This window comes from Capricornis sumatraensis, chromosome 8 (assembly GCF_032405125.1).
Source record: "Capricornis sumatraensis isolate serow.1 chromosome 8, serow.2, whole genome shotgun sequence".
NCBI lineage: Eukaryota > Metazoa > Chordata > Mammalia > Artiodactyla > Bovidae > Capricornis > Capricornis sumatraensis.
Genome location: NC_091076.1, coordinates 75147081 through 75171774, shown reverse-complemented (window position 1 = coordinate 75171774; position 24694 = coordinate 75147081). Strand labels below are relative to the sequence as shown.

Genomic DNA, 24694 nt, shown 5'->3' with positions numbered 1-24694 from the left:
CATGAATATGTTCCTCAGACAGACCTGCAAAGTGTAGACAGTGGTATCCTCACTTTACACATGAGGAAGTAAAACTTATCGAGAATATTATTTTAGTCTGGGCTTGAGGGAGGGAGGCTTTTTTCTAAGCAAGACAAACCAAAGAGCTATGAAAAAGATTGACTTTTTAAAAAAACTTGCACTCCTTGAACTTATTCTTAAATGAGAATTTAAAGAGGTAACACAAATCAAGAACATTTTAAAACAAAAATGGCAGTATGACAGCCATAATGCTTATAAAGCTCACCCAAATCAATAAGAAAAAAGCTGAATCACTTAATATTAAAAAAAAAAAAGGCAAAGAATACAAGTAGGTAATGCATGTAGGGAATTGTCAACAGGAAAAGGATAATATCCAAGGTTGTAGAGAAATATATACCTATAGCGTTTCTGGAAATATAAATTGAACTTTTGATGGATGATATGTATGTTCCTTTGACTCACAATTCGACTTACAGGAGCTTAGATTCTAGGTAGTACTTCCACAGATGTACAGGACAGTACAGAAATGTTTTATGGCAGTATTATAAATGAATGAAGGGGGCAGAAACTGTCTAATGTTCATAGTATACTCGAGTGACTAAGGTATAAAATGATACCTCATTTTCTGTACTATGTGGCATAAATTTTTAATTAAGTTGGTTACATTTGACTAAAAAAAAAAAACTAAGATACTATTATACATATGATTGATCTGTGTTACTACAAACATGTTTTTTACTGCCAGAAAGAATTCCTGAAAGGGTTCTGAAGCTGAGAGAAGAAAATTCCACAAACCTCTAAATAGTTTTGAGTCCCTTTTAGTATAACCCATTGACTTATTGATGAGCCAGGATGAGGGAAGAAACAATACATATATACACATCCCATGTATTGATATAAGGAGCAGAGCGGTTTACCTAGTTTTACACAAAACACACAGATAAGGTGATAGGAACTGTTAGAAACCTTAATTTACTTTGAGTAGTACTTAAGGAAATCAGCATGGAGTGAAGTAGTTAATGATTCTCACCCTCAGCTGGTGGCAGAGTGAACAGATTACCCCATTCCTCTACCTCCTGGGGCGATGATACCCTACCAGCCCTGCTGAGAATGTTGTAGCCTCTGTGTAATGTGGTTTGAGAGTAAAGGAAAGCTAGGAACTACTGCTATACAGAAAGTATTAGAGGCGAAACTGCCTAGAGACCAACTGGGATGTAAGTTTAAAAATATGACTCTCTGAATAGAGAAAAGGGTACTCTTAGCAAGAGGAATTGAACTAGGATAAGTTTAGACAGTGTTTTAGACATAAAGTAAGTTTAGACATAAAGAAAGCTGAGTGCCGAAGAATTGATGCTTTTGAACTGTGGTGTTGGAAAAGACTTGAGAATCCGTTGGACTATGAGGAGATCCAGCCATTCAATCCTAAGGGGAGTCAGTCCTGAATATTCATTGGAAGGACTGATGCTGAAGCTGAAGCTGCAATACTTTGGCCACCTGATGCAAAGAACTGACTCACTGGAAAAGACCCTGATGCTGGGAAAGATGGAAGGCAGGAGGAGAAGGGGACGACAGAGGATGAGATGGTAGGATGGCATCACCCGACTTGATGGATGTGTTTGAGCAAGCTCTGGCAGTTGGTGATGGACAGGGAAGCCTGGCATGTTTGCAGTCCATGGGGTCGCAAAGAGTCAGACACGACTGAGCAACTGAACTGAAGTTTAGACAAAACAGGAAATTTGATGCTTAATTTATAGAAGAGGGCAGGAGTGGTACCAGGTTTAAGGAACTAGAATTCTGTTAGGACCTTTATCCTTGTTGCTTGCTTTTGTTCATTTTCACGTATCTGCTTTCTCCTTGGGATCTGAGCTGTGGGCCTGCCCCATGGATTGGAATTCCTTTTGTTTAATGCCGATTTGAAAAGTTCTCAGTAAGATCTTATTCTCTTGGCGTGTCAGGTATTCCTGCACTCATCTGTATGTCCCAGTGGTATGGTGTACAGAGTAAACTGGTACAGAACAAGCAACGGCAAAACAAGTAGTTGTGTGTGATATTCAGGGGTAGGTAGTATTTCCCAAAAGAAGTACTTAAGGTAGGGCTTGTTCTTGAGATTCTGAAGAACACTATATTCATTTTATAGCCTATAGTCTAATGAGCAATTTTGAAGGAGAAAAACAGACACTTGACATTTATTGTACTCTAAGGGGGACGGTCTTGCAGTATTGCTGCTCTGTCCTGCAGCACTGCCATGGGATTTACTGTACTTTACTGATGAGCAAAAGGACACTCAAAAAAGAGTCATGACGTGTTTAAGACGCTAAGGATAGTGAGAGAGTTGGCATTCAAACCCAGGTGTTACTGACGTAATACCATGCTCTGTGCCCAAACTGTGGCCTGTGTTTCTCTTGTGAGATGAAATTCACATGCCTCTCCTCTCACCTCTGCATCGTGTCTTTATCAGCTTATTTCTAAAAAATAAATGAGAAGTTTATATAAAATAATAGACTATAGTTGTAGTGTCAGGGCCTAACAATTTATGCCCTGTGGGGAATTCCTGCCATAGTAAATCTTGGCAGGGACATATGAGACAGCTGCTGTATTTAAGCACAAGCAATGCCATATTTAGGGCCTACTGTTGAAGAGCCCTTAGATAATAAGTGTTTGAAGAGGATGTAAGCAAGGTGAAACATTGCAGGTAGCAGAGCTTCCCGAAGTGCTATTTTAGGAGTGTGGTCCGGAATTCTGCCCAGCAATCCTTTCAGAAGCATATTGCCAAATATTTGCAAGATAGGATGTCTGGGCTCTTCTGCTCATCTGCTCCATATTCCTTATGTGCTTGAGGCACAGTAAAAGAAATTCATCTAGGCTGAAAATGTTTTTGATTAGGAAATCAGCTTGCCTTATCTAGCCCTAGCCTAGGACATGGTGTAAAGAAAAAATTTCTAATTTTGAGCAAACTTTTAAAGTTTACCAGAAATCTGTTAAGTTGATTTAATTGATGCATTTATAAAATCTTTAAAGGAAATATGAGCAAACCTTTGGTTGTTTGCTGATAACATTACTTTTTTCAGTATTGATTACTTAATGGAAGTTTGCAAGACCAGGGATATTTTCCCAGTTAATTCTGGTAACTAGCTTTCTGGCGATATGTGTGTTTTAAAGTAATGTGGCAATTTATTCATCTGATAATGAGGTCAAAATTATTTTGACAAACCATCTCAGTACTTAGGAGTAATTAGGTAGTGTCTGGATAAAAGGTTCTATCTGAGACTTCAACAGTTTGAACGGAAGCCAGTGTAAAAATAGTCACTTTACAGAAATGCACCTTACAACCAGCTGTGTGTTAGATAAATAACCTTGACAGAAATGCACATTCCCAGGAGCAGAAGACCACAACCATCAAGACACAAAGGAACGTCATTGCTACGCTATAAATATGTTTGGCTTTGTAACTTAACTTAGTCAACTATTGGTCTTGGCAAAGTGTATTTACGATTAAAGTAGGTTATTTTTTCTTAATAGCCAAGTATAGAATGACATGTACTTGGGCCTTTGAATGTTGTTATCCTGAGATACCTTGTATTTTTGATAAAGCCCAGTGAAGGTTTATTTTCACATGGTTGACAGAATATTGTAAACCATTATTTTATACTACATTGAAACTGTTTAGCATTTGAAAAAAAACTTCTATGGAGAAAAAAATTTAAGAATATAATAACACCAAAGTAGACTGACTGTACAGTGAACCTGCATGTGCTTACCTAGACTCAGCAGTTACTTGGTCACAACCAGTCTTGTTTTATCTGTCTCTGCCCACTCCCTTGTGATTTTGAAGCACAACCCAAATGCCATCATCATTTGTCTGTAAATGTTTCAGTAACGCTAAAGATTTCTGTACCTCCTAAAAAAGAGGGAGTAAAAAACCATGCGGCATGACCACACTTGGAAAAATTAACACAGTTTAATATTGTTAGATGTAGTAGCCTCTAAATCTGTGCATGCGTCATACAGTTTTAAAAGTCTGAGTTCAGTCCTCTCTCTTGTTGCTTCTTGCAGTATACTTACTGAGGATTCTAGACCTTGCCTTTTAGAATTTTCCAAAGTATAGATTTTGCTAATTGTATCTTGGGACTATTCTTAAACATATTTCTCTGTGTTTTCTATAAATTGGTAATTGTGTCTAGGGGTTCTGGTTTGTGAGTCAGGTGAGATCACTTCATAAGTGGTGGCTTGTTTATCAGGAGGCATGTTAATGTCTGCTTGTCCTTTCTAAAATGCCTAGGTTAAAATAACAAAATGGCAAGGTTTCAGTAAGTTTTCATTTTTTAACTGGACTATCTCTGTAGGGAGAGATACCTCATTTGATCAAACAGTAGTTACTGTTTGATTTCCTGACAATGCTATTTGTAGAGAAAAGGAAGAATAAATCTTGTGTGTGTGTTTTTTTTTAAGGGAAAAAAGTGGTTTTGAAAATAACAAAATGGTGTATTAGCATCCTATACTGGGATCAGTCAATTTGAGTCCTTTTAACATGACCATAGTATTACTTGATAGCTTCCTCTTTATCTGATATGAAAGTTGAGCCTGGAACACTTCCTGCCCCAGACCTGGAATCACCCATTTTTCTGAAGAGCCCTGCTCCATTTAAGTGTAGCTCATATATGGAGACTATATTCTGGGCACTACGGACACTCATTGCTGCAAAGTTGGTCATTTTTCTTGACTTTTTTAGTGGACAGAGCTCTGCATTTTTAAAGCTTTATCGTGAGTTCATATGGATACTTCTGATGCAAATTCAGGATTGAAGAGTTTTTACTTTTCATGTGTTTTCCTTTTTCTCTTTTAGTCTTATTCTTGAATAATGATTATATCATAGCAAGCCTGCTCATGCTTTATTTTCCACTACTTATACCTATCTAAATCATTATTTTCAAGGACATTACTTTGTCCTTGATTTCATTTTTAATTCACGGTTTGTAGACCATTTTGGCCCTCAGTGATTTCCAGATTCACAGCATGCATACATAACTCTCATTTAGCAATCAGCAATACTTTGGGATTTACTGAGTTTTAGAAATTGAAGTATAATATACACAAAGAAAAATGCATAAATATTATGTACAGCACGCCATTACTAGCATCCCAGAATCTCTCTTTCTTCTTTCCATATACCACTCATTCCCCATTGAAAGAAAAAGAAGAAAAGGTGACTGTTGTCCTGATTTCTAATGTTACTGATTAGTTTTGCCTGCTTTAGAACTTTAAAATTTTGTCTGAGCATTTGTGATATGAGAAAAAGAGAACTCTTTCTAGCTGTTTCCAACTTTACTCATGTCCAGGTAGCATCCAGAAAAAAAGTATCATTATCTTTTTCACATTCAAAACTTCTCTGTAATGTCTTAGGAATATAAGTAGAAACTCAGGCATATACACTTCTTGGTTTAATATTTGTCTTAAGCAGGATAGATTTTTGTGTACGTTAGCAATTTCCATTTCCCCTCATTGTATTTTTACCCTTTGCATGTTTCCCCTTTCTTTTGATTAACAGGAAATCTATTTGTATTAGGGATATTAGACTTTTACCTATTGTGCTGTAAATATTCTCTCCCAGTCTCTCATTTGTATTTAAACTTAATGCTCTAGTGAATTTAAAATACCTTGTGTAGTATGTTCTGACTGTTGAGTTTTGTGTTCTGCTTAGGAATGCCACCTCCAACTAAAAGTATGTTAAAAAATAAATCTGCATCTTTTTTTTTTTCAGCAGACTTTATTATTTATTTGTATTTGTATTCAAATACAGTATGAGGTATCTCTGTTAGCATTTAAATGTAGTAGCCTGTTTAAACATCTTTCCTTGGCCTTTCCCATTTTAAAAAGGGGATTTTAAAATGGAATTTCACTGGAATTTCATCTACATATGGCTACTACACTTTTCATCACAAACTTCTAGAGAAAATGTCAACCTGCATTTTTTACTTCACCTTCTTTTTGTCAATTGAGTGTTGTCTGCATGGCTTTACAATTACACTGAAACTACCTATGCCCAGGGCAGCCTTGCCATTCTTTGAATTGAATGCAGTAGACTGAATTTAGGCCTCCTCTTTCCTAAACAGTGTATATTTATTGTTGGCAACTTTCTCCTTGGAATGCATCTTATTTGGCTTCTTTGATCTAGCTTTTTCCTGGTTTTCTTCCTACTTCTGTCATATTTGTAGCTGTTTCTTTTTAAATCCCCCTGATATTGGTATTTTCTAGAATTCCTTCAGTTAGATTTCACAGTTCACACTTAGGCTCATCCTTGGGTGATACCATCAGTATTATGGCATCAGTTATCAGCAATATTGTGATAACCCCCAGGTCTCTAGCTGAAATTTCTTTTGGAAACAATGTATTTATGTCCCATAGGACATAAATACAAACCTATCATTTCTTTCCCTCCCTCTAAATTCAACACGTCTTTATTATAATTCCCATTTCAGAAAAAGAATAGACTCCTACTCAGTTTCTCTGCATAGAAACCTCTATTTGTCATTTTAAACAATTGTGCTGAAACTCAGATAACATGAAGCCATTTTAAAGTGTACAGTTCAGTGGGATTCACGGTGTCGTGCAGCCACTCTTAACTCTCTTCAGTTTCAGAACGCTTTCATCACCCCGCAAAACGCCCAGACTCATTCAGTAACTGCACTCACCGCCCACCCCACCCCCCATTTTGCTTTCTGTCTCTGGATTTGTAGATATGAAAGGAATCATAGGGTATGTGGCGTTATGTGTCTGATTTCTTTCGCTTAGCTTGATGTTCTTGAAGTTCATTGAGAACCAACATGCCACAATCAAAGTTGTAGCTAGTTGTAGCGTGTATCAGCACCTAATTCCTTTTCTTATGGCTCGATTATATTCCATTGTATGTATATATGTTATATTTTGTTTATTCATTCATTGATGGACATTTGGATTCTACTTTTTGACTATGCTGCAGTATAAAACATGTGAGTATAAATCCCTTTGTGAATAAATGTTTTCATTTTTCTTGGGGATATACCTAGAAGTGTAATTACTGGGTTATGTGGTAACTATGCTTATAAACTTTTTGAGGAGTTATGTATCGTTATTGACTTTTTAAACTCCCTATATCACCAATCTTGTTTGGTTGATTCTGCCTCCTTCGTATCCGTGTTTTCCGTCATTATTCCCACTACTGTATACTGAAGATACACTTTCCAGGATTACTTTAATAGCCTCCTTTCCTTTTTTGGCTTCTTTGTCATCACATGGCCTTACTCTATCACATACTTTTCACATTCTGAGAGATTGGTTTTTGAAAATGTAAATTTCATGAGATGACCTCTTTGTTTTAAAAAGAAAGCAAAATAAAACGCAAACAAAAGTTGTTCTCTGGGTAAAATCTAAACTCACAAGGCTTATAAAGGCCCTTTGCTGTCCTCCTTCTGACATTCTGTCTAGCTTCAGCTACATGGTGTGTTGCAGCCCTCTGCCGCCATGCTGATCTCCATATTTCAGATTTTTGTAGTATATATAGTATATGTTCTTCTGTCTAAGCTTTGCTGTTACTCCACCCAAATCCTTCGTCGTATTTCAGATAGCTCTTCTCTTTTTAGAAGCCCTTTTGTCTCTTTTTGATTATATTGTGCTCTTCTTTGTGCCCCTCCAAATTCCTGTACTGATGTTGGGCCATTTAATACACATTGTAATCGTCTTTTTCCTTCTGTGAGAATCAGGAGTTAATAGTCAAGTGCCAGGGGATGCACTACAGACTAAAAGTAGGATTAATAGGAATTTAGCAGAAGACAAGATTATTTGGTAAATTATTTAGGGAAGGCCTCATGGAGGAGGAATATGGTACTTGAATTGGACCTTGAAGGAAGTATTCATGAAAAGCATGATAATGGCTGGCCTCTATAGGTAGATTAAATCTGTTAAATGCCCATGGATCTAGGACATGAGGAGTCATGCAAGGGGCAGAAACCATGACGAAACCGAGATGGGTGGGTATCTTTCAGCATCACTTGTATTACTTAGTGAAACGAGCAGTAGACACAGTCACCCCTGTAGAAGAGAAGAATGCAAAGGACATGTAGAAGACTTTCATAGAACTTGTGCACTGATGAAATATATGACGAGAAGCAATAACATACTTTATAGATAAGGAAGTTTTCAAAGGTAGTTTTGACCATATATGCTTATTTAAGAATTTAACCACCTATGTTTATAAAATTCCACTGGACTTCTAATGCAAGATTCAATAACTAGGTGATTTCTGGATAAATTATAAAATCTCTGCGAGACTCTTACAGCTATTGTTGGAGAAAATGGTCTGAGTAATATACTAGTGTTTGTCCAGAGAAAGGTTAGAAATGAGATAACTCAGTGTAGAAATTACCGGTGCAGATTGCGATTGTCGATGCTCTGCTCGCCCCTCAGTTGACAGTAAAAATGGGACTTGCAGATCTTTTCCAGAATGTCTGCAGCATATTGACACTCATGAATGTTTGCATTCATAAATAAAATAACCAGATTGAAATACAACTTCTTTGCATTTTCAGTATTTAAAGAATGTCTTACAATGGCTGTTTAAAAGTGAAACTGCATTTCTTATATTTTGCAACATGGTACTGATTTAAAACTATTTATAAAAGTCTGCTTTGCCAGTTAGGCAAAAATATTAGACTTAGAAATTAAAAAAAAGAACTTCCCTCAGATTTTGAGAAAAGAAGCCATTCATGTTTAAGTGTAAATAAACTTTCACTTCTGGCTCTCTCTGGGTTTCACTGGCATGCTGAGGTGTTAAATCTTAGTTGTTGAAATAAACACCTCTGATTCCTCAAAAAATTAAATATTTTCTTCTCAGTTAATAACACGCTTTGTTCAGTTTTTTATAGCACTCTGAGTTGTGTTGCACTTGCTTACCATGGGACCAAGCTCCTTGAGGACGATGGCAGGATTTATGTGAGGATTACAGCCCTGTTCGGCTGCCCAGCAGCTTCCCTCAGCTGCTCTCCTGTGCGCTTTGTCCTCTCTCTTCAGTTTGAGCCAACTAGCACCTCTTGTTGGTGATTCGTGTATTTATACACAACACACACACACTTAATTGTGACAGTGGTGATGGCTTCACAGCTGTGTACATATATCAGTGTGTAAGAAATTATATAATTTAAATGCCTACAATTTACTGAATGTTAATTATATCTTGTCAAAGCTTTCTTAAAAATCCTAACATGATGCCCACCATCGATGGGTCATTACTTTATTAAGCCCCGTGTCTCCAGGAACTATTCAGACTCTGCCCTCTTTCTTACCTGCCCCTCTCAGGGGCCCTCATGGCCTGCATCCCCCCACCTCACTAGTTCTTTGCCTTTGTGCTTATCCCCACCCTCCATCATTCTCTATCCATGCTAGAGCACTCTCTCTGGAAGAGGAAAATCTTATGTTGCTAGTGTTGTCTCTGTGGTCCAGCTATTATTCTTAAGCCATTCCCGAATGCTGGAAACTGTGACCAGCGAAAAGTTCGACATGGCACAGGCGGGACAGATGGAGTCTGTCTTCTCTGTGTGCTCAAAGAGTCTGTTGGGCCACACATGGACACCAGCTGTAGACGTGTATCCCCAAGAATGCAGAGCACTTAGTCATGCAGATACATAATTACTAGTATAAATTAAAATTGGTTATATAGCAAGTTCCAGTGAAAAGGTACCAGGCACTCTATTGGTATTTCGGAAAGGCCAAAGACCCTAAAGACCATACCATAAGAATTATCAGAAACACTGGTTTGATTTTCCTCTGAACCAGAATCTCTGAGGGATGAGTCTGCCAACTGCATTTTAATAAGCTCTCTGACCCACTATACCTGTATGCCACCAGAGAGCGCCTTAGAATGGTAGGAACCTTGCTGGAAACCAGGGTAGATGTAAAAGGGAGGTAGAAGTTGATCTTCTGGGTAGCTTGCTTTACCCATTGCTTCCTTGTGTTATAGAAATGGAAAGGTTTTGACATCAGGTAGCATTTTGCTAATGGGTCCAGGTGTATTCATTTAATAGTTTAGAATTTTTAATGTTCTGTAATGAATGTTGGGTGAAGATTTTGTACTTAAATTTTTTTATAAAACTATTCTTTTTCCACAGAGCTCAACAAAAATCCAGTGGAAGGCTTTTCAGCAGGTTTAATAGATGACAATGATCTCTACCGATGGGAAGTCCTTATTATTGGTCCTCCAGATACACTTTAGTAAGTATAATGGAACTGACATCCAAGTGGAACTCTTTTAATAATTGAAATATAAACTATTTTGACAAACTGAAGTTTCCCAGTTTACAAGAATGATTGTTACTCACTTTTAATTAATCATTATTAACTGATACAAAGATAGACAACAGAGTGTGGTGTTATCAAAGAGCAAAGAAGAGATGGATTTCTTATATATGTAGTACATTTTTAGATTCAGAGACCATACACAGTCTGATTTTCTGTTGCATGTGTTTGCAGGTCAACTTAAACTTACTAATATTTAATGTTCTGTAAGATGGATCATGACTGTCTGATGTCAATGACTAGTACAAGTTGCATGCTTTTTATAGAAGTTGAGGTGTTGGGGAAAAATGCAGCAACCTTCTCAAAGCCATGCAACTGAGGGATAGCAGGGTCTTTCTTGGGAACTATTCTTGGTCACTCAACCTTGGTCCTTGATGGTACTAAGCAGGAAGAATTTGGATACATAAGACTTTTTTTTTGACAGTGAAATAGTTTTATTTTAGATGTTCTGAATGGTAACTCCTTTGCCTCCTCTCTGCACCTGCCCAACCTGATGGAAGAGAAAATTCACAGCTAGTTCTATACCAGAGCAAACTGGTATATGACATACACAGTTGAGCTGTAGTATTGATTGGGAGGTTTTCTAAGGTCTGAAAAAAAATGATTTAGGTTTTGTCACAACTATTGCTGATCAAAATTTTTGCTGATTTATTTCCCAATGGTACATTTGCATTGGTAATTGCTGTAAGCTAAGATAACTCAATGTAGTCACTCTACAGTGATAGTTTGGTAGATAACAGTAGTCAATGAAAGCTATCCTAGAGGTCTTCCCCCACAACCTTAATACTATTTCTTACCAAGTTTTGCACACAGAATCATACTTGTGCCTGGCTTCTGAGCCTGAGGAGGTTCTGTTCTGGGTTTCTAAATCAAAACCCATTGCATGAAGGTTTATTCAAGGAAGACACAGCAACATTCTAGTGACAGAATCTTGTTAATCTTAAAGTTGGTGTGTGATAACAAGAGAAGTTCTTCTAAACTAATGTCTGAGTAGAAAATGAGTGAGGCATCCAGGTTTGACCTCCCATCTCGAAGGACCTCACATAATTTTTGTACTTTTTTCATGAGATGGTGGCAAGCATCTCTAAATGTTACTAGCTGGTCCATATACATGTTGTGTCCCTTCAGCTTCACGAAAGAAAGACACTTTAATACTCATTGTACTAATTAACAGGCCATCCTTCCTACCAATGAAAACCTGTTTCTGGCCTTTCATATACATTTTAAAAGTGCTGACTGTCTATCTGAGGCGTGGATAACGGAAACCTTTGTGGCAGCTCCTCTGGAGTTGCTGACAGGCTGCCACTTCCTCACTGTCCCTTACTGATGAGAGCACTGACTGCACCCAGGCTACAGTTTAACCTCAGTGCCAAATATACTTTGAACATCCTGTGAACAATGAAGCCTTAATGCCATTGACAGACCTTATAATTATCATCCAAATTTACCTGGATGTGATTCCTTTTTATGAATGACCTTTTCTAAAACTCAGATGCTGGAAGTTATGAAATTCTTTATAAAGCCTGCAGGAAGTGGGTTTAAGATTTATTGAGTGTTGGCCAACCCTTTTAGCAACTTCCCATTTAGAATTGTTTCAAAAATAAAGCATTGTAGGCATTTACACTACTCATTCATTTTGTTTCCTAATGTTTTTGAGCACTCTTATGCTAGATGCTGCGAACATGGCTTAAATCAGTTAATAGGTGCTGCTCCAAAGCGGTTGCAATTTAGTTGGCAAAGCTGCTCATTGCGTAGTTATTTAATACACTTGGGGACAGCCATGATGGAGGGAGGCGTTGGGATATGGTGAGAACTTACTGGGCTTGTGGCAGGTTTTCAGTGTGTTGGGGAATTTTTCCCAGAGGAGGAGATGTCTAAAGTGAGAACTGAAGAGTTAGTTACTGTATTAGTAGGCTTCCAGCTATAAGCATAAGAAATCTGATTTTAGCTGGCTTAGAAAATAAGGAAATTTGTTTTCTTGACAGAGATAGTGAAATGGTTACAACAGTTTTGAGCATTTCAGAGTATGCTGAAAAGGAAGAAGTGAAAGTAGTTTCTGCTTGTGTTTTATGTATTTCTTACATAGAAATAAGAATAGAGCCTCCAATTAAAATTTAAAAAAAAGTCTTAGTGAGCTAAAGTCAAAAAAGTAGGAAAAGTAATTTTTTATGTATTCCAGTGTAGAAAAGCCTTTTTTCTGGAAGCTCTCCAGCAGACTCTTGTCTCATTTGTTGGAATCAAGTTGCTTCATCATTCCTTACCCAGTAACTGGCAAGATGAATGAGATTGCCACATTTGGTTTAATTATTCTTGGATTGAAGAGATTTTGGATTGTCAATAGCTAGAGTAAGAATTAACTAGACAGATACTCTGGCAGTAGCAGTGGGGTTAGGAGATGGGGATAAGTGGAAGGGAAGCTGGGGATTGAGCATTTCATAGGGAGAAAGAAATGTTTGTGTACATAGGCCTGGAAAATAAGGGACAGAACAAGGGGATGGCAACTGAGCAAAACGACTATAAGGAATTTCAAAAAATGAGGTTGGCTAGAGAGTTGAGGGCTAGAAAATGTTTGTAAACACTGTTATTGCTGCTGGTGCTAAGTTGCTTCAGTCTTGTCCGACTCTGTGCAACCCCTTAGACGGCAGTCCACCAGGGGAGTTAGGATTTTTCTTTTGTCCTGAGGACAAAGCATAACCATTGGGGAGTTTTACATCAAGAGTTGTCAGGTTTATATTTTAGAATATGCATCAGATTCTAAGTATCATAACTTTGGAATTATAAATTTTATTTTCCTTCAGCTTACTTGTATTTTATTTCTGTAGTAAAATGTTTTAAACTATTGTTTTAAAAAATTGGAGGGGGCGGTCTATAGTGTAAGAAGGGGCTTTCTTGATAGCTCAGCTGGTAAAGAATCACCTGCAATGCAGGAGACCTTGGTTTGATTCCTGAGTCAGGAAGATCCCCTGGAGAAGGAATAGGCTACCCACTCCAGTATTCTTGGGCTTCCCTGATGGCTCAGATGGTAAAGGATCCGCCTGCAGTGCGGGAGATGGGGTTCCATCCCTGGGTTGGGAAAACACCCTGGAGGAGGGCATGGCAACACACTCCAGTATTCTTGCTTGGAGAATACCCAGGGACAGAGGTGCCTGGTGGGCTACACTCCATGGGGTCTCAAAGAGTCAGACACAACTGAGCAACGAAGCATGCGTGCATGCATAGTGTAAGAAATGGACTGAAGTAGGGAGATCAACAGCCTTGCTCAGGGGATGGCACACATGTGCCTAGGACAGGGCCCTGAGAAAAGCAGAGGAAGTTAGCCAGACATCTTACAAAAGGTTTTATAGAAGGAAGCTTTCTAAAATGCCACCAAGAATCAGGTATTTAACGCTGTTTGTTGATTTAACAGTAAGGAAATTACTGGTGTTCAGTGGAGTGAAGAGGGCAGAGGCCTTCTTGTGGTTGTCAGATGAGTGTTACTTGAAATGAAACACAGATCTTAAGTGTAAGAGGAAAAATAGAGAGGCTGGTAATGGGAGGAGGCGTTATAGTATTGAAAGTAGTTAATGTGAGCAAACCTAAGTGATTGATCCATCACTTAGTAATTAAATAGGTCATTTCTGTAATAATAGAATGAATGATTGCTGTACTAAAATTCTTTAAAAACGAGTGTAGTTCATGGTGGTGTCATTAACCCTCATTTAGCCACCAGAGGGCGCCCCACACTCCTTACAATCCATGTGTCAATAACTGGTGTATTCAGGCATTCCTTTATTGATAGTTGCTTTGAGTATTAATTTAGCTGTTATATTTATCTTTACACAGTATTAACTTTTTATTGCTGCTCTTGCCATTGGCTCAGACAGTAAAGAGTCTGCCCACAATATAAGAGACCTGGGTTCGATCCCTGGGTCAGGAAGATCCCCTGGTGAAGGAAATGGCAACCCACTCCAGTATTCTTGTCTGGAAAATTCCATGGACGGAGGAACCTGGTGGGCTACAGTCCATGGGGTCACAAAGAGTCGGGCACAAACTGAGCAACTAACACTTGCCATTAATTAATGTTTCTGGAGATATTAAAAATAGATTCTTGAGGTTTTCTCTCCATGAAAAATAATCTGATACTGGTGTGACAACCTGCTATTTTCAGACTAATGATTATCAAGTAGTGTGACTAGCTGCCCATATCCACAGAAAGAATAATATCAGGTAGGAGCAGCAGTAGGTTTTGAAAGAAACTTTAGGAGATATGGGTTTCACTGTGAATTATAAATTTTATAAATTTGCATTAGTAAATGGCGGGTAACTCTTGCTGCATCTCTTTTCATCAGTCCTGGCTGGTGTGCTCAAGAAGTATGTTTTATATTGTTTCCTACCTCTGCAATGGTGTGAACAATTTGTAGGATCTTGGAAGATTATATGTAGCTTGTTATTGCCTTACCTTGATGATATAGAAAACAAAGAGTTGACTAACCAAATTCTCAGATTAATATTGTTTTACAGTAACAAAATTCTTATACAGTCTGTTTAAAACTTAGCTGCACAAGCTATATATTTTGTAATGAACTTTCGGAAGGAATGAACCTGGTGCCCATGTGACTTAGAAATTGATTGATCAATGGCAGTACCGTATCATTTATCATTTAGTGCTTAAGAATGTGAGTTTTGGAGATTATCTTTGTTTACTTCCCTGAGTCTACTACTGTTATTATCTGTGTGACTTTTAACAGTTATTTAAACTTCGTCTTGTTTCATTTCTAGGGTAAAACCTTGTGCCTAGAAAGTGTTCAGAATGTTCAGTGTTCTAATGTTTGTAGTAGTAAAAACATTGGAAGCCATCAAATATTTTATGAAGGTAATAGATAAATTGTGACAGGTAAAAATGAATAAACAGAAGACAGATGTGAAAAGGAATATATAAAAGAACAATGTTGATGGCAACATATGGTATATCATTTAAAGAAAGTAAATATGGCTGATAGGATCTGACAAAGTAGAATGATAGGCTCTTATCCTTGTAAGATTTTTATACATTTAATACAAAGACAGTAAGGGAAGTCTAATAGAAGAAACTTGAACTGGCCTAGAACATCATGCTAGTAATCATATATGTAATATGATATATCTGTAATTATATAGCAGTTATACTCTTACACTGTTAATATCTGTGAAGAGAAAGCAGGAAAGCATCATTTAAACCATTAATGCTTTTCATAAAACTTTGATTTTGCTCATCATAGTAGCATCTTTATGTATTTGAAAAATAGTGAATATGTGACATTTTAATATTTATTTAACTATGTTTTGTACACTATGTTTTGAGTTTTAGGCTTAAAAAAAAAAGTAGGATTTTCACAGGTGTAAGGATTCCACCTGTAGGAAAAAAACTAAAGAATTGCATGATTGATTCAGAATGGATAAGGACATTGCAGACAAAAAAAAATTGTGTACTTTAATTGGATTATCCTTAAAAGTTTAATTAAATTTTATCAAAATTTTTAATAGACTAAGGTAATTTTTCATGGTAGGGATTTCAATCAGCTGTTGTAAAGCTTTTTTTTTGTTGTTGTTGTTGTAAAGCTTTTAAGTGAATCTGATATCAGTCAAAATTTAGGGACCGAGGAGAGCTAACGTAGTATCAGGGTTTAGCCTTACCAATGATTTAAAGTTTTTTGTGGTAGCTGTTCTGATGTTCTTTTACATGGATTCTTGCCTAGTTTTTGTATTTGTGGCTTTTGAAGTGATTTTTTTAAAACCACAACCCATAATCAGAAATATTTTACATTATGACCCTCTGTATACTTTATACACTTCATAGAAAGAAGCATGTATGTAAGCATAAAGAGAAACATGTTGCTTACTTGGAGCCCAGTGGCCTTTCCTAAGAATTCAGAAGTATTTGGTGCTAATGATCTACCTTTCTTTAACACCGTCCTGCCATCTTGCTTTTATGATCAGAAAAAAGTAATGAGAATACATACTTGCTTTGGTTAAAACTTCAAGTGACAGCAAAATGTACAAAGCAGAAAGTAAAAAATCTCATTATCCCGTGCTTCAGAGTTAACCATTTTTGTGTATTGGTGTCATGTTTCCAGACATTTTTCTATTTCTATACAAACATACCCTCACTTTTTCTTCTTAAAGACAAATGGGCTCTTTCTGTAGATACTTTTCAGAAATGTAACAATAGATTGCTCATTTCATTCCAGTATTTATTACTGATACTTTACTTGATATTTTCCTCTGACCCTGGAATGGTAAGAGCTGTAAATCAGCGATCTCGAATGTCTTGTTCTCTGTCATATCCTTTTATGTACAGCAGTGCCTTCTCTAGGTAGATAATCAATGCCTGTTTGTTTAATGAATGAAAACCATTTAATGAGCTTAGAATTCTATTATTACTGATCTGAAACAAACACAGTCAGATGACCCTGCATCTGACCCTGCTCTATGGAGTATTTATCTTATAATAAAAGAATCAGAGGTGTGAATTTCTTTTGCAGTAAAGAAATGGAAAAGAAGTTCACATGATCGAGGGACACAGGGGCTAGTTAGGATTGGTAGCCAAGTAAAATATTTCTCAGAGGCAACATTTTGGCTGAATTCTGAATATAACAAAGGGAGAAGCGCCTTTGAAGCAGAGGAAACAGCGGTACCAAGGTCACTAGTCAGGAACTTTGTCATTTTTGCCCCATAAGGCTGACTTTTCCCATTGGTTTTCTGCAACATTGACTTGTGTTGTTTTGACCGTTATTTAGGAACAGTTCCTAAGCACAGCAGTCACTAGTCACTTGTGGCTATTAGAATTAAACAAGATTAAAAATTCAGCTCATCAGTTGTATTGGGTTGCCCAAAAAGTTCTCTAGCCATATTACAAGTGGTTGGTGGCTACCATGTTGGAGAACGTTTAACTATAGACCGTCTCCAGTTGCAGAAAGTTCTGTTGCGCAGCACTACTTTGAAACACACCAGAATATAAACTACTTGAGAGACTATGCTTTGTTCACTGCTGAACTCCCAGTGTCTGGCACATAAAGACTGAATAAATACTTGTTGAATGATAAGATGAATAAATGGATGGATGGATGGTTGGAGGTCAGCACAACTGTTTCCAGAGAGGCAATAAAGAAAATGCATAAGCTCTCAGATGAGAAAAAGCTTGTGTTTAAAGAACAGAAAGAGGAATGACTGGGATGAGAGAGAAGAGTGACAAGTTGAGATCAATATAGAGAAACTGACAACTTGACCCTGATAGGCAATGTTAAACATTTGAGTTTTAAGTGCAGTGGGAAGCAATAAAAAGATGTGTGTAGCACAACAGTAGCGAGATCTCATCTGGGTGCCTTTTTAACGCTGTTTCTTTCATTTTACTGTTTTTTGAGAGTTTAATAAGGTGGTAGGTATGACAGTTTATTAAACTTGGTATTTGAGTAAGTAAACTGCTTGAAATCCAGATTATCTATTTCGTTTATAATGTTAGCACTAGCATCCTTGTTTTTTTTTAAGCATCCTTGTTTTATGTTTGTTTTAATAATTATCTTACTTATAAGCAGGAACTTATAGGCAAGAACTTGTTTTTGTTTTTCCAGTGAAGGTGGTGTTTTTAAAGCTCATCTCACTTTCCCCAAAGATTATCCCCTTCGGCCTCCTAAAATGAAATTCATTACAGAAATCTGGCATCCAAATGGTAAGTTTATCTAGTTTTACTTTTACATTTGCAAGTATGACACTGAAGTTTTGCAAGCCTGTCACTGAAGTTTTCAAGGTCAATAAGTAAGATGTAGTTTTCAGTGAAATTGTGTTGGAATTTTTATACTAGGTTCATTGTGTTTGGTATATACATGGTCTTGGATTAGATTCCTTCTAAAAGAAGAGTAATGGATCAAATGGAAAAAGTTTGTTTATTTACTTAGTTCTCAGCTATGATGTTCACAGCTGAGATGTTCATGAGTTCATGGGTGATACTCAGCATTAATAGAGGTCTTAAAATTGAGGAGATTATTTCCAAGGTATGATGTGCTTCATTGGCTATTACAGAGAACACAGAAGTAGTTAAACTTGGATTTTTAATTTTTATTTTCTCATCTTAGCTCCTAGACTATGGACACTCTTAACTATTTATGTATATTCTTCATAAGAAAAAGGAATGTCTTACTTATGTCATAAGATGATTGATAGGGTCAAATGAGATAAACTCTGCGTGTTTAGATCTTTGGAAGGTATCTAACAGTGCTGTGCATAAAATGGTGACATTGACTTTTTTACCCAAAGTTGTACAACCATTTAAAATTCACTTTGTGAGCCAAAGGTTAGTCTAGATAAACTATGTTTATACACAGTCTCCCTGAACTTTTGGCCTTGTTTTGTATGATTGAGCTTGCAAGAATTTCTTTCCTAAGTATTTTGACTGTAAGTATTTTGTAATCAGTGTTGTCTTTTTAGAATATTACACCAGTCTGCATTCTACTTCTCATAACCCAGACATTGTGTTGCAAGGAAGAGCAACCCTTCTATATTAGTTTAAGCAAAAATCAGTGAGAGTAATGCATGCATGAATAAACCAAGGCTTTATTACAAGGAAATGTAATAGAACTCAGTGACCTGAAAAACAGCTGAGTCTTAGAAGAGACTAGAACTGATGAATGGAAAACTATGGAATCAAGGAGGCCACCATATTTTATCACATCTTAGGTAGCAGTGATCACAGAAGACATAGTTATTTTTTGCACCAGTATGAAGGGAAAAAAAGAATTTCTTTCTGGTAGAACACATTACTGATAGTCCTGCACAATGTATGGACGCATGAATCGACCACATCTGCCCCTTGTTGCTTGAACATATGGTTCATTTCTTCCTAGGCTCTTGGCAGTTTCCCCTGCCTTCTCTTGAATTATTCAGTGTGTAATAGTCAATTTTTTTTGCACCTGTTTGAAAGGAAAATGTAACAAAAAGTTTCTGAATGCTGTCTTTTGCATGAATTAGCCTATGTTACTGTTGGTAAAGCCTCTTGGAGCCTTAGTTTCTTTGTGAGTTACATGAGAGCATATATATATGAAAGCAATACGTGGACTCTAATTATTAAGAGGAATGATAGCACTGGCCTTTTCACTCAATTATCAGATCAATTATTTCACTCCATTATCTTGCCTTTAAAAAAGATACTACAATTTTAATAGGCAATAGCTATTAAGCATAAAAGCCTCATTCTAAGAGGTTTAAAATGTTTTCTGTATGTTTAAAATGAAATGACATGATGTTAAAATTTTAAAGATGCTAAATTATAACAATTTCTATAAAAGGAAAATGGATCTTAAATCGATTCTCTCTGATAGAATTTTGTACAAACATTTGATATTAAATGTTCTCAAAAACATATGAGTTCCTTTTCTCAAGGAAAAATTTATATTATGTGGTAAGTGAGGAAAATATCTTAACACTATATTATCATTTTCTGTTCAACTTCATAGTGCTGTTACAAGTTTTACTGTTGTTATTCTTGCTTCTTGGTCTAGTCATTTCATTTTAGTTAACAGATTGTATTAGAAGGTGTAGGTGAGTTGGGATAAGGAGCATTAATTGCAGAATAGCTCATGTATAGTGCACTGAAGGCATGGGTCTTAAATGCTGCACTCACTGCTAAACTCCCTGTGTCAAGTGTGGGTGGCTGGTATACAGCATACATTCAGAAAGCATTAGTCGTAGAGCCACAATGCATACAAGCTTTAATGCTGTTTCCCCAGGGGTGAAAAATACGCTATAACATTATACCTATCATAAATTTGTTGGACTTTAGGTAGGAAGTCAGAAATGAACATAAGTATTGTTATTCGTTTTTATAGGATTTTATAGATTTGGTTGTGTAATGTAAAGAAGTTAGTGGAATATAGGACCCCAGTTCCCCCTTTTGATTAACAATTAATTTATGGCTTGGATTTTAAAATAGGTTTATAGATTAGAGACCTAATGAATGTATGCTGATGAGTTTTCACTGGCAATATAACATGGTCTTTTTGGAGAAGGAAATGGCAACCCACTCCAGTACTCTTGCCTGGAAAATCTCATGGGTAGAGGAGCCTGGCAGGCTACAGTCCATGGGGTCGCAAAGAGTTGGACACTTCGCTTTGTGGATTTGTGTGTGTTTTTTCCCTGAAAATATAATTTTGCCTTTATGTGATTTAAAAAGTATTTTATGATGTTATTTTTCATTTTTTTTCTTAGGAAAGTCTTAGACCTTTGTCAACAATTTCAATCAGTAAGTTGCTAGGGAAACTAGGAAATCATAACAGAAACTCAGTTCTGGTGTGTGGACCATATACTTGGTATAAATGAACAGATTCAATAGGTACCATTTATTTCATTATGTTTATTACATGTAAATACTAGGTACCATCTACATATTAACTTGAAATTTTTCAGAAATAAAAAAGATAGCTTACATTTCTTTTGGGTTTGTCAGGTGGATCCTATTTGGTAAAATCTCTGGCCTTCCTAAAAGGTTAACAGGTTCCATTTTGGAAATTAACTTCTGTGTCTATTCAGTGGAACAGTGGTACTGAATCTTATACAAATACCATGGGAATCAGGATCATATCAAATAATATGTATTTTATATATAGCCAATTTTTTAAAGTATTTGAAACTGTAATCTTACTCTCTAATTTTGCAGTTGATAAAAATGGTGATGTATGCATTTCTATTCTTCACGAACCTGGAGAAGATAAATATGGTTATGAAAAGCCAGAGGAACGCTGGCTGCCTATTCACACCGTGGAAACCATCATGATTAGTGTCATTTCTATGCTGGCAGACCCCAATGGAGACTCACCTGCTAATGTTGATGCTGCGGTAAGGTGGTCACATGGACACATCTGCTCTCCCCTTTAATTAAGCTTGATTAAAACTATATACTTTTATATGTATGTGTTTGTGCATATTTATTGACATATCTGTTTATTTTCATTTATTTTTCTCATAAATCTTATTTTACCGCTAGAAGTTGCACCTTTTAAGAATAGGGATGCTATCCTACATAATTGTAAAACTATTATTATACTTAATATCTAATCGCTATTAGGTCCATATTATTTGCAAGCATTTATTTTTAAAACTTTCAGACCTACAAAACGTTGGATTACCCTATACCCTACACATAGATTCACAATTGTGGAGATTTTGCAGCATTGTTGTTACTATTAACGTTATTGTCATTATTTGCTAAACTGAGAAGGCTTTACAGATCTTTATATTTAAATACTTCAGCATGTATCTCCTAAGAACAAAGAGAGGGGGCGAGAGAGAATCCAGAATTTAGGAACTTATTTTATTTTGTATTCATGTTTTATTTATTTATTTGCACCTAGTTTTTTATTTTTTAAAGGATGGTGTTTCCTATCATTTTATTATAGGTTTCTCATTTACTTTACTCTTTTTATTTTATTTTTCAATCTTCCTTCTTTTCTTTTTAAAAAAATTATGTTTTTTGTTTTTGTTTCTTTTGCCTGTACCATGTGGCATATGGAATCTTAGTTCCCTGATCAGGGATTGAACTTGTAGCCCTGCAGTGGAAGCTTGGGGTCTTAACCACTAGGGAAGTCCTGTATTCATGTTTTATTAGTCTTTTTTTTAATCTAGAATAGTCCTAGTTCCTCAGTCATCTATCCCTCTTTAAAAATCCTTTTGTTCTAATTCTTGGAAACTTTGTTAGGATATGTGAAAGCCAGCAGGTTAAATTCACCTTTTTTTTTTTTTCCCTCTTATTAATTCAGATCTACATAAAAACTTGGGGGTAAAAATCTTACTTGTAGAAAAACACTACATATATAACCACCTTTCATTTGATCTTAGCCAAAAGGCCAAGGAGCAATATAACCACCTTTCAAATCTCTGGCTTTGAATTTTTGAATTTAGTAATTGAATTGAAGTAAACACTGACAGAAAATCATTCTAACTTTATGCTTAGTCAAGTATCAGTCCAAACAACATAAGGAGTGTATGTGTGCAGAATTGGTTCTCCTCAGCAGTGTGTGAGTGATAAGCCAGATATTAAACTAAGAGTGAAACAAAAAAAGTAAGAGTTGGAGGAAGAGAGGTGTCAAATGCCAAAATGAAGAAGTAATTACTTTCCATACCAAATACCCATACCTAGAGCTCTAATTCTAGTGGTCTTCAGATATTTTTATAAAATCTATATATCATCATTACTACTTTAGGAAGGCATTAAAATTTGGGGTGTGTGTAGAAGGAAAGGCCAAACTTTCTGTCATTCAGTTTTCAAACCCACTTTTTACTGACTTCAAGCTGCCGTTTCCAAGCTTTAACTTTGGGGTTCTCTTTGCTGGGTCCCACTGAGACTTCCCTGGGCTACTGCTTTCTCTGCTCGGCTGCGTGTTTCATTGTTCTTTCATCTACTTTTGGTCTTCCAGGGAAAATTTCCCCCTGTTATTAGATGACTTCACTGACATTTTCTTTGGTAATGAGGATTTATATCTTACAAAAGTAATTGCAGGGACTTCCCTAATGGCCCCAGTGGTTAAGATTTCATGCTCCCAATGCAGGGAGCACAGGTTCTAGAACTAGGATCCCACATGCTGCATGGTGCACTCAAATAATAATAATTCCAGTATGATCTTTTTAATACTTTTCACCTGATCTCCCTTGCTCTCAGTCTTAATTCCCTCTGCTAAGTGTGCTTTTTAGGTGATTTTTTTTCTCCTTGGTATTGACCTCGCCTCTTTACTGGAATTGCTCTTTCTTAAAATGTCTTAGAAATGATAATGACGTAATTAGAGACAATAACATTTTATTCACAAAGACTTCATCAAATATCTACAAATCTCTCTGCATTTCCACATTATAGTTTACCTCATAATTTACTATAATGATTGGCTTACTGGGGTGCTTTGCTTTGAGGGAGAAAATTGTTCAGATCTCTTCCTCTGCAGGAACAAGTGTTGAAGGTTTCTACAGTCTTTGCTGTCCCTACATGGACGATACAGGAGAAAAAAAATAGGCCAGGCATTTTAGTGCGAATTCCCTGCTGCTCACATGCTAAGTAAAAATCAGCTCTATTCTCATGTGAAAGGATGCTGGTGCTGTTTTGTGTTCCATTTCCATGTGCCTGGCAGTCATAGTGTTTTTGTTACTGTCATGTCCTGGCCCCTCCCCCACTAGAAATACTACTCAGTATCATCTCAATATGATGCATTACACCCATCTACTTGACATAGGAGGCACAGTTCTGTCTACTTTATTTTCTGGTTGCTTCCAGTAGAGTTGGTGATCATTCAGATAGCCTGGATATCTTATTTGTAAGTTGTAGCCTTTTTTTCAGTGTAATACAAAATTGCTAAAGCTTTTTATGGCCCTTTCCGTTTTCAAAGAGACTTTGCCTATAGAAGTAATTTGTATGTATCCTGGCAGAGTGCCTTGCAAAAGTGTTTTCTACCTTATCAACTGTTTAACATTTTAAACGTGTTCACATTGCCAAAGCATTACATTCAAAATTAAAGTTGGTATTTGAGATTGTAAGAGGAGTTTGCATAAAATCACTTGCTATTACTTTTGTACTTACAGAAAGAATGGAGGGAAGACAGAAATGGAGAATTCAAAAGGAAAGTTGCCCGCTGTGTAAGAAAAAGCCAAGAGACTGCTTTTGAGTGACATTTATTCAACAGCTGTAACTTCACTTATTTCAGGGTAAGTTCATTTAAAAAGATCGTCCTACTCTTTTGCCGTTTTTATACATGACATAAGTGTTTTTAGAAAATGTGTGATTTTGAGTATTTGAGTTGCTTGTTTTCATTGGCTTCATTTTTCAGTGGTAGTATCCAGTAATCTGCTGTTTCTCAGCAGATTAGTGTCATCTGCTTGCTTTTTCCTTCAGTAAATCCAGCTGTTTTTAACTAGATACTCCGTGTTAAACTGATTTAGTATGGTAGTAGTTCACTGTTGGTAAAACTTCTCATTATAGAGGGCTTTTTTGTTTTTTCTTTTGTTTTTGCTACATTTTCTGTGTTTTACCTTTTGGTCTGCCATCTTTGACTAAACTAGGCATTGAAATTTCTTACATTTTCTCATACTGTGCTATATGTGGTAAAGATTGACTTAAGTTTTTCCTAGTTTTTTTAAAAAAGAAAGACCATAGATTGTAATATATTGATAAGACCATTAAATATCTACCTTTCTTGTTTTAACTGATCTTTATCTCCTTGCTCATTACTTACAGGGCCAGTAGGAAAATTTTTCCTTTTCTTGTATACCATCTGTCCACAAGTCTGCTTTAAGTCTATCAAGGAGCCAAAGATAGTAGGCACCCATCTGGCTTAGAAGAAGACACGGTGTTGATGAATTGACC

At 36.5% G+C, this 24694-nt stretch overlaps 1 protein-coding gene across 1 annotated transcript in view; it reads left to right on the top strand.

The window, feature by feature from the left end:
* Positions 1–24694, top strand: part of UBE2G1 (ubiquitin conjugating enzyme E2 G1) — an 88854-nt gene that overhangs the window by 50758 nt on the left and 13402 nt on the right. The window contains exons 2-5 of the mRNA XM_068976457.1: positions 10158–10260; positions 17931–18028; positions 21008–21186; positions 23914–24036. Of these exons, the coding sequence (XP_068832558.1) occupies positions 10158–10260; positions 17931–18028; positions 21008–21186; positions 23914–24000 (467 nt within the window). The 3' untranslated portion in view covers positions 24001–24036. The remainder of the gene's footprint in view (positions 1–10157; positions 10261–17930; positions 18029–21007; positions 21187–23913; positions 24037–24694) is intronic.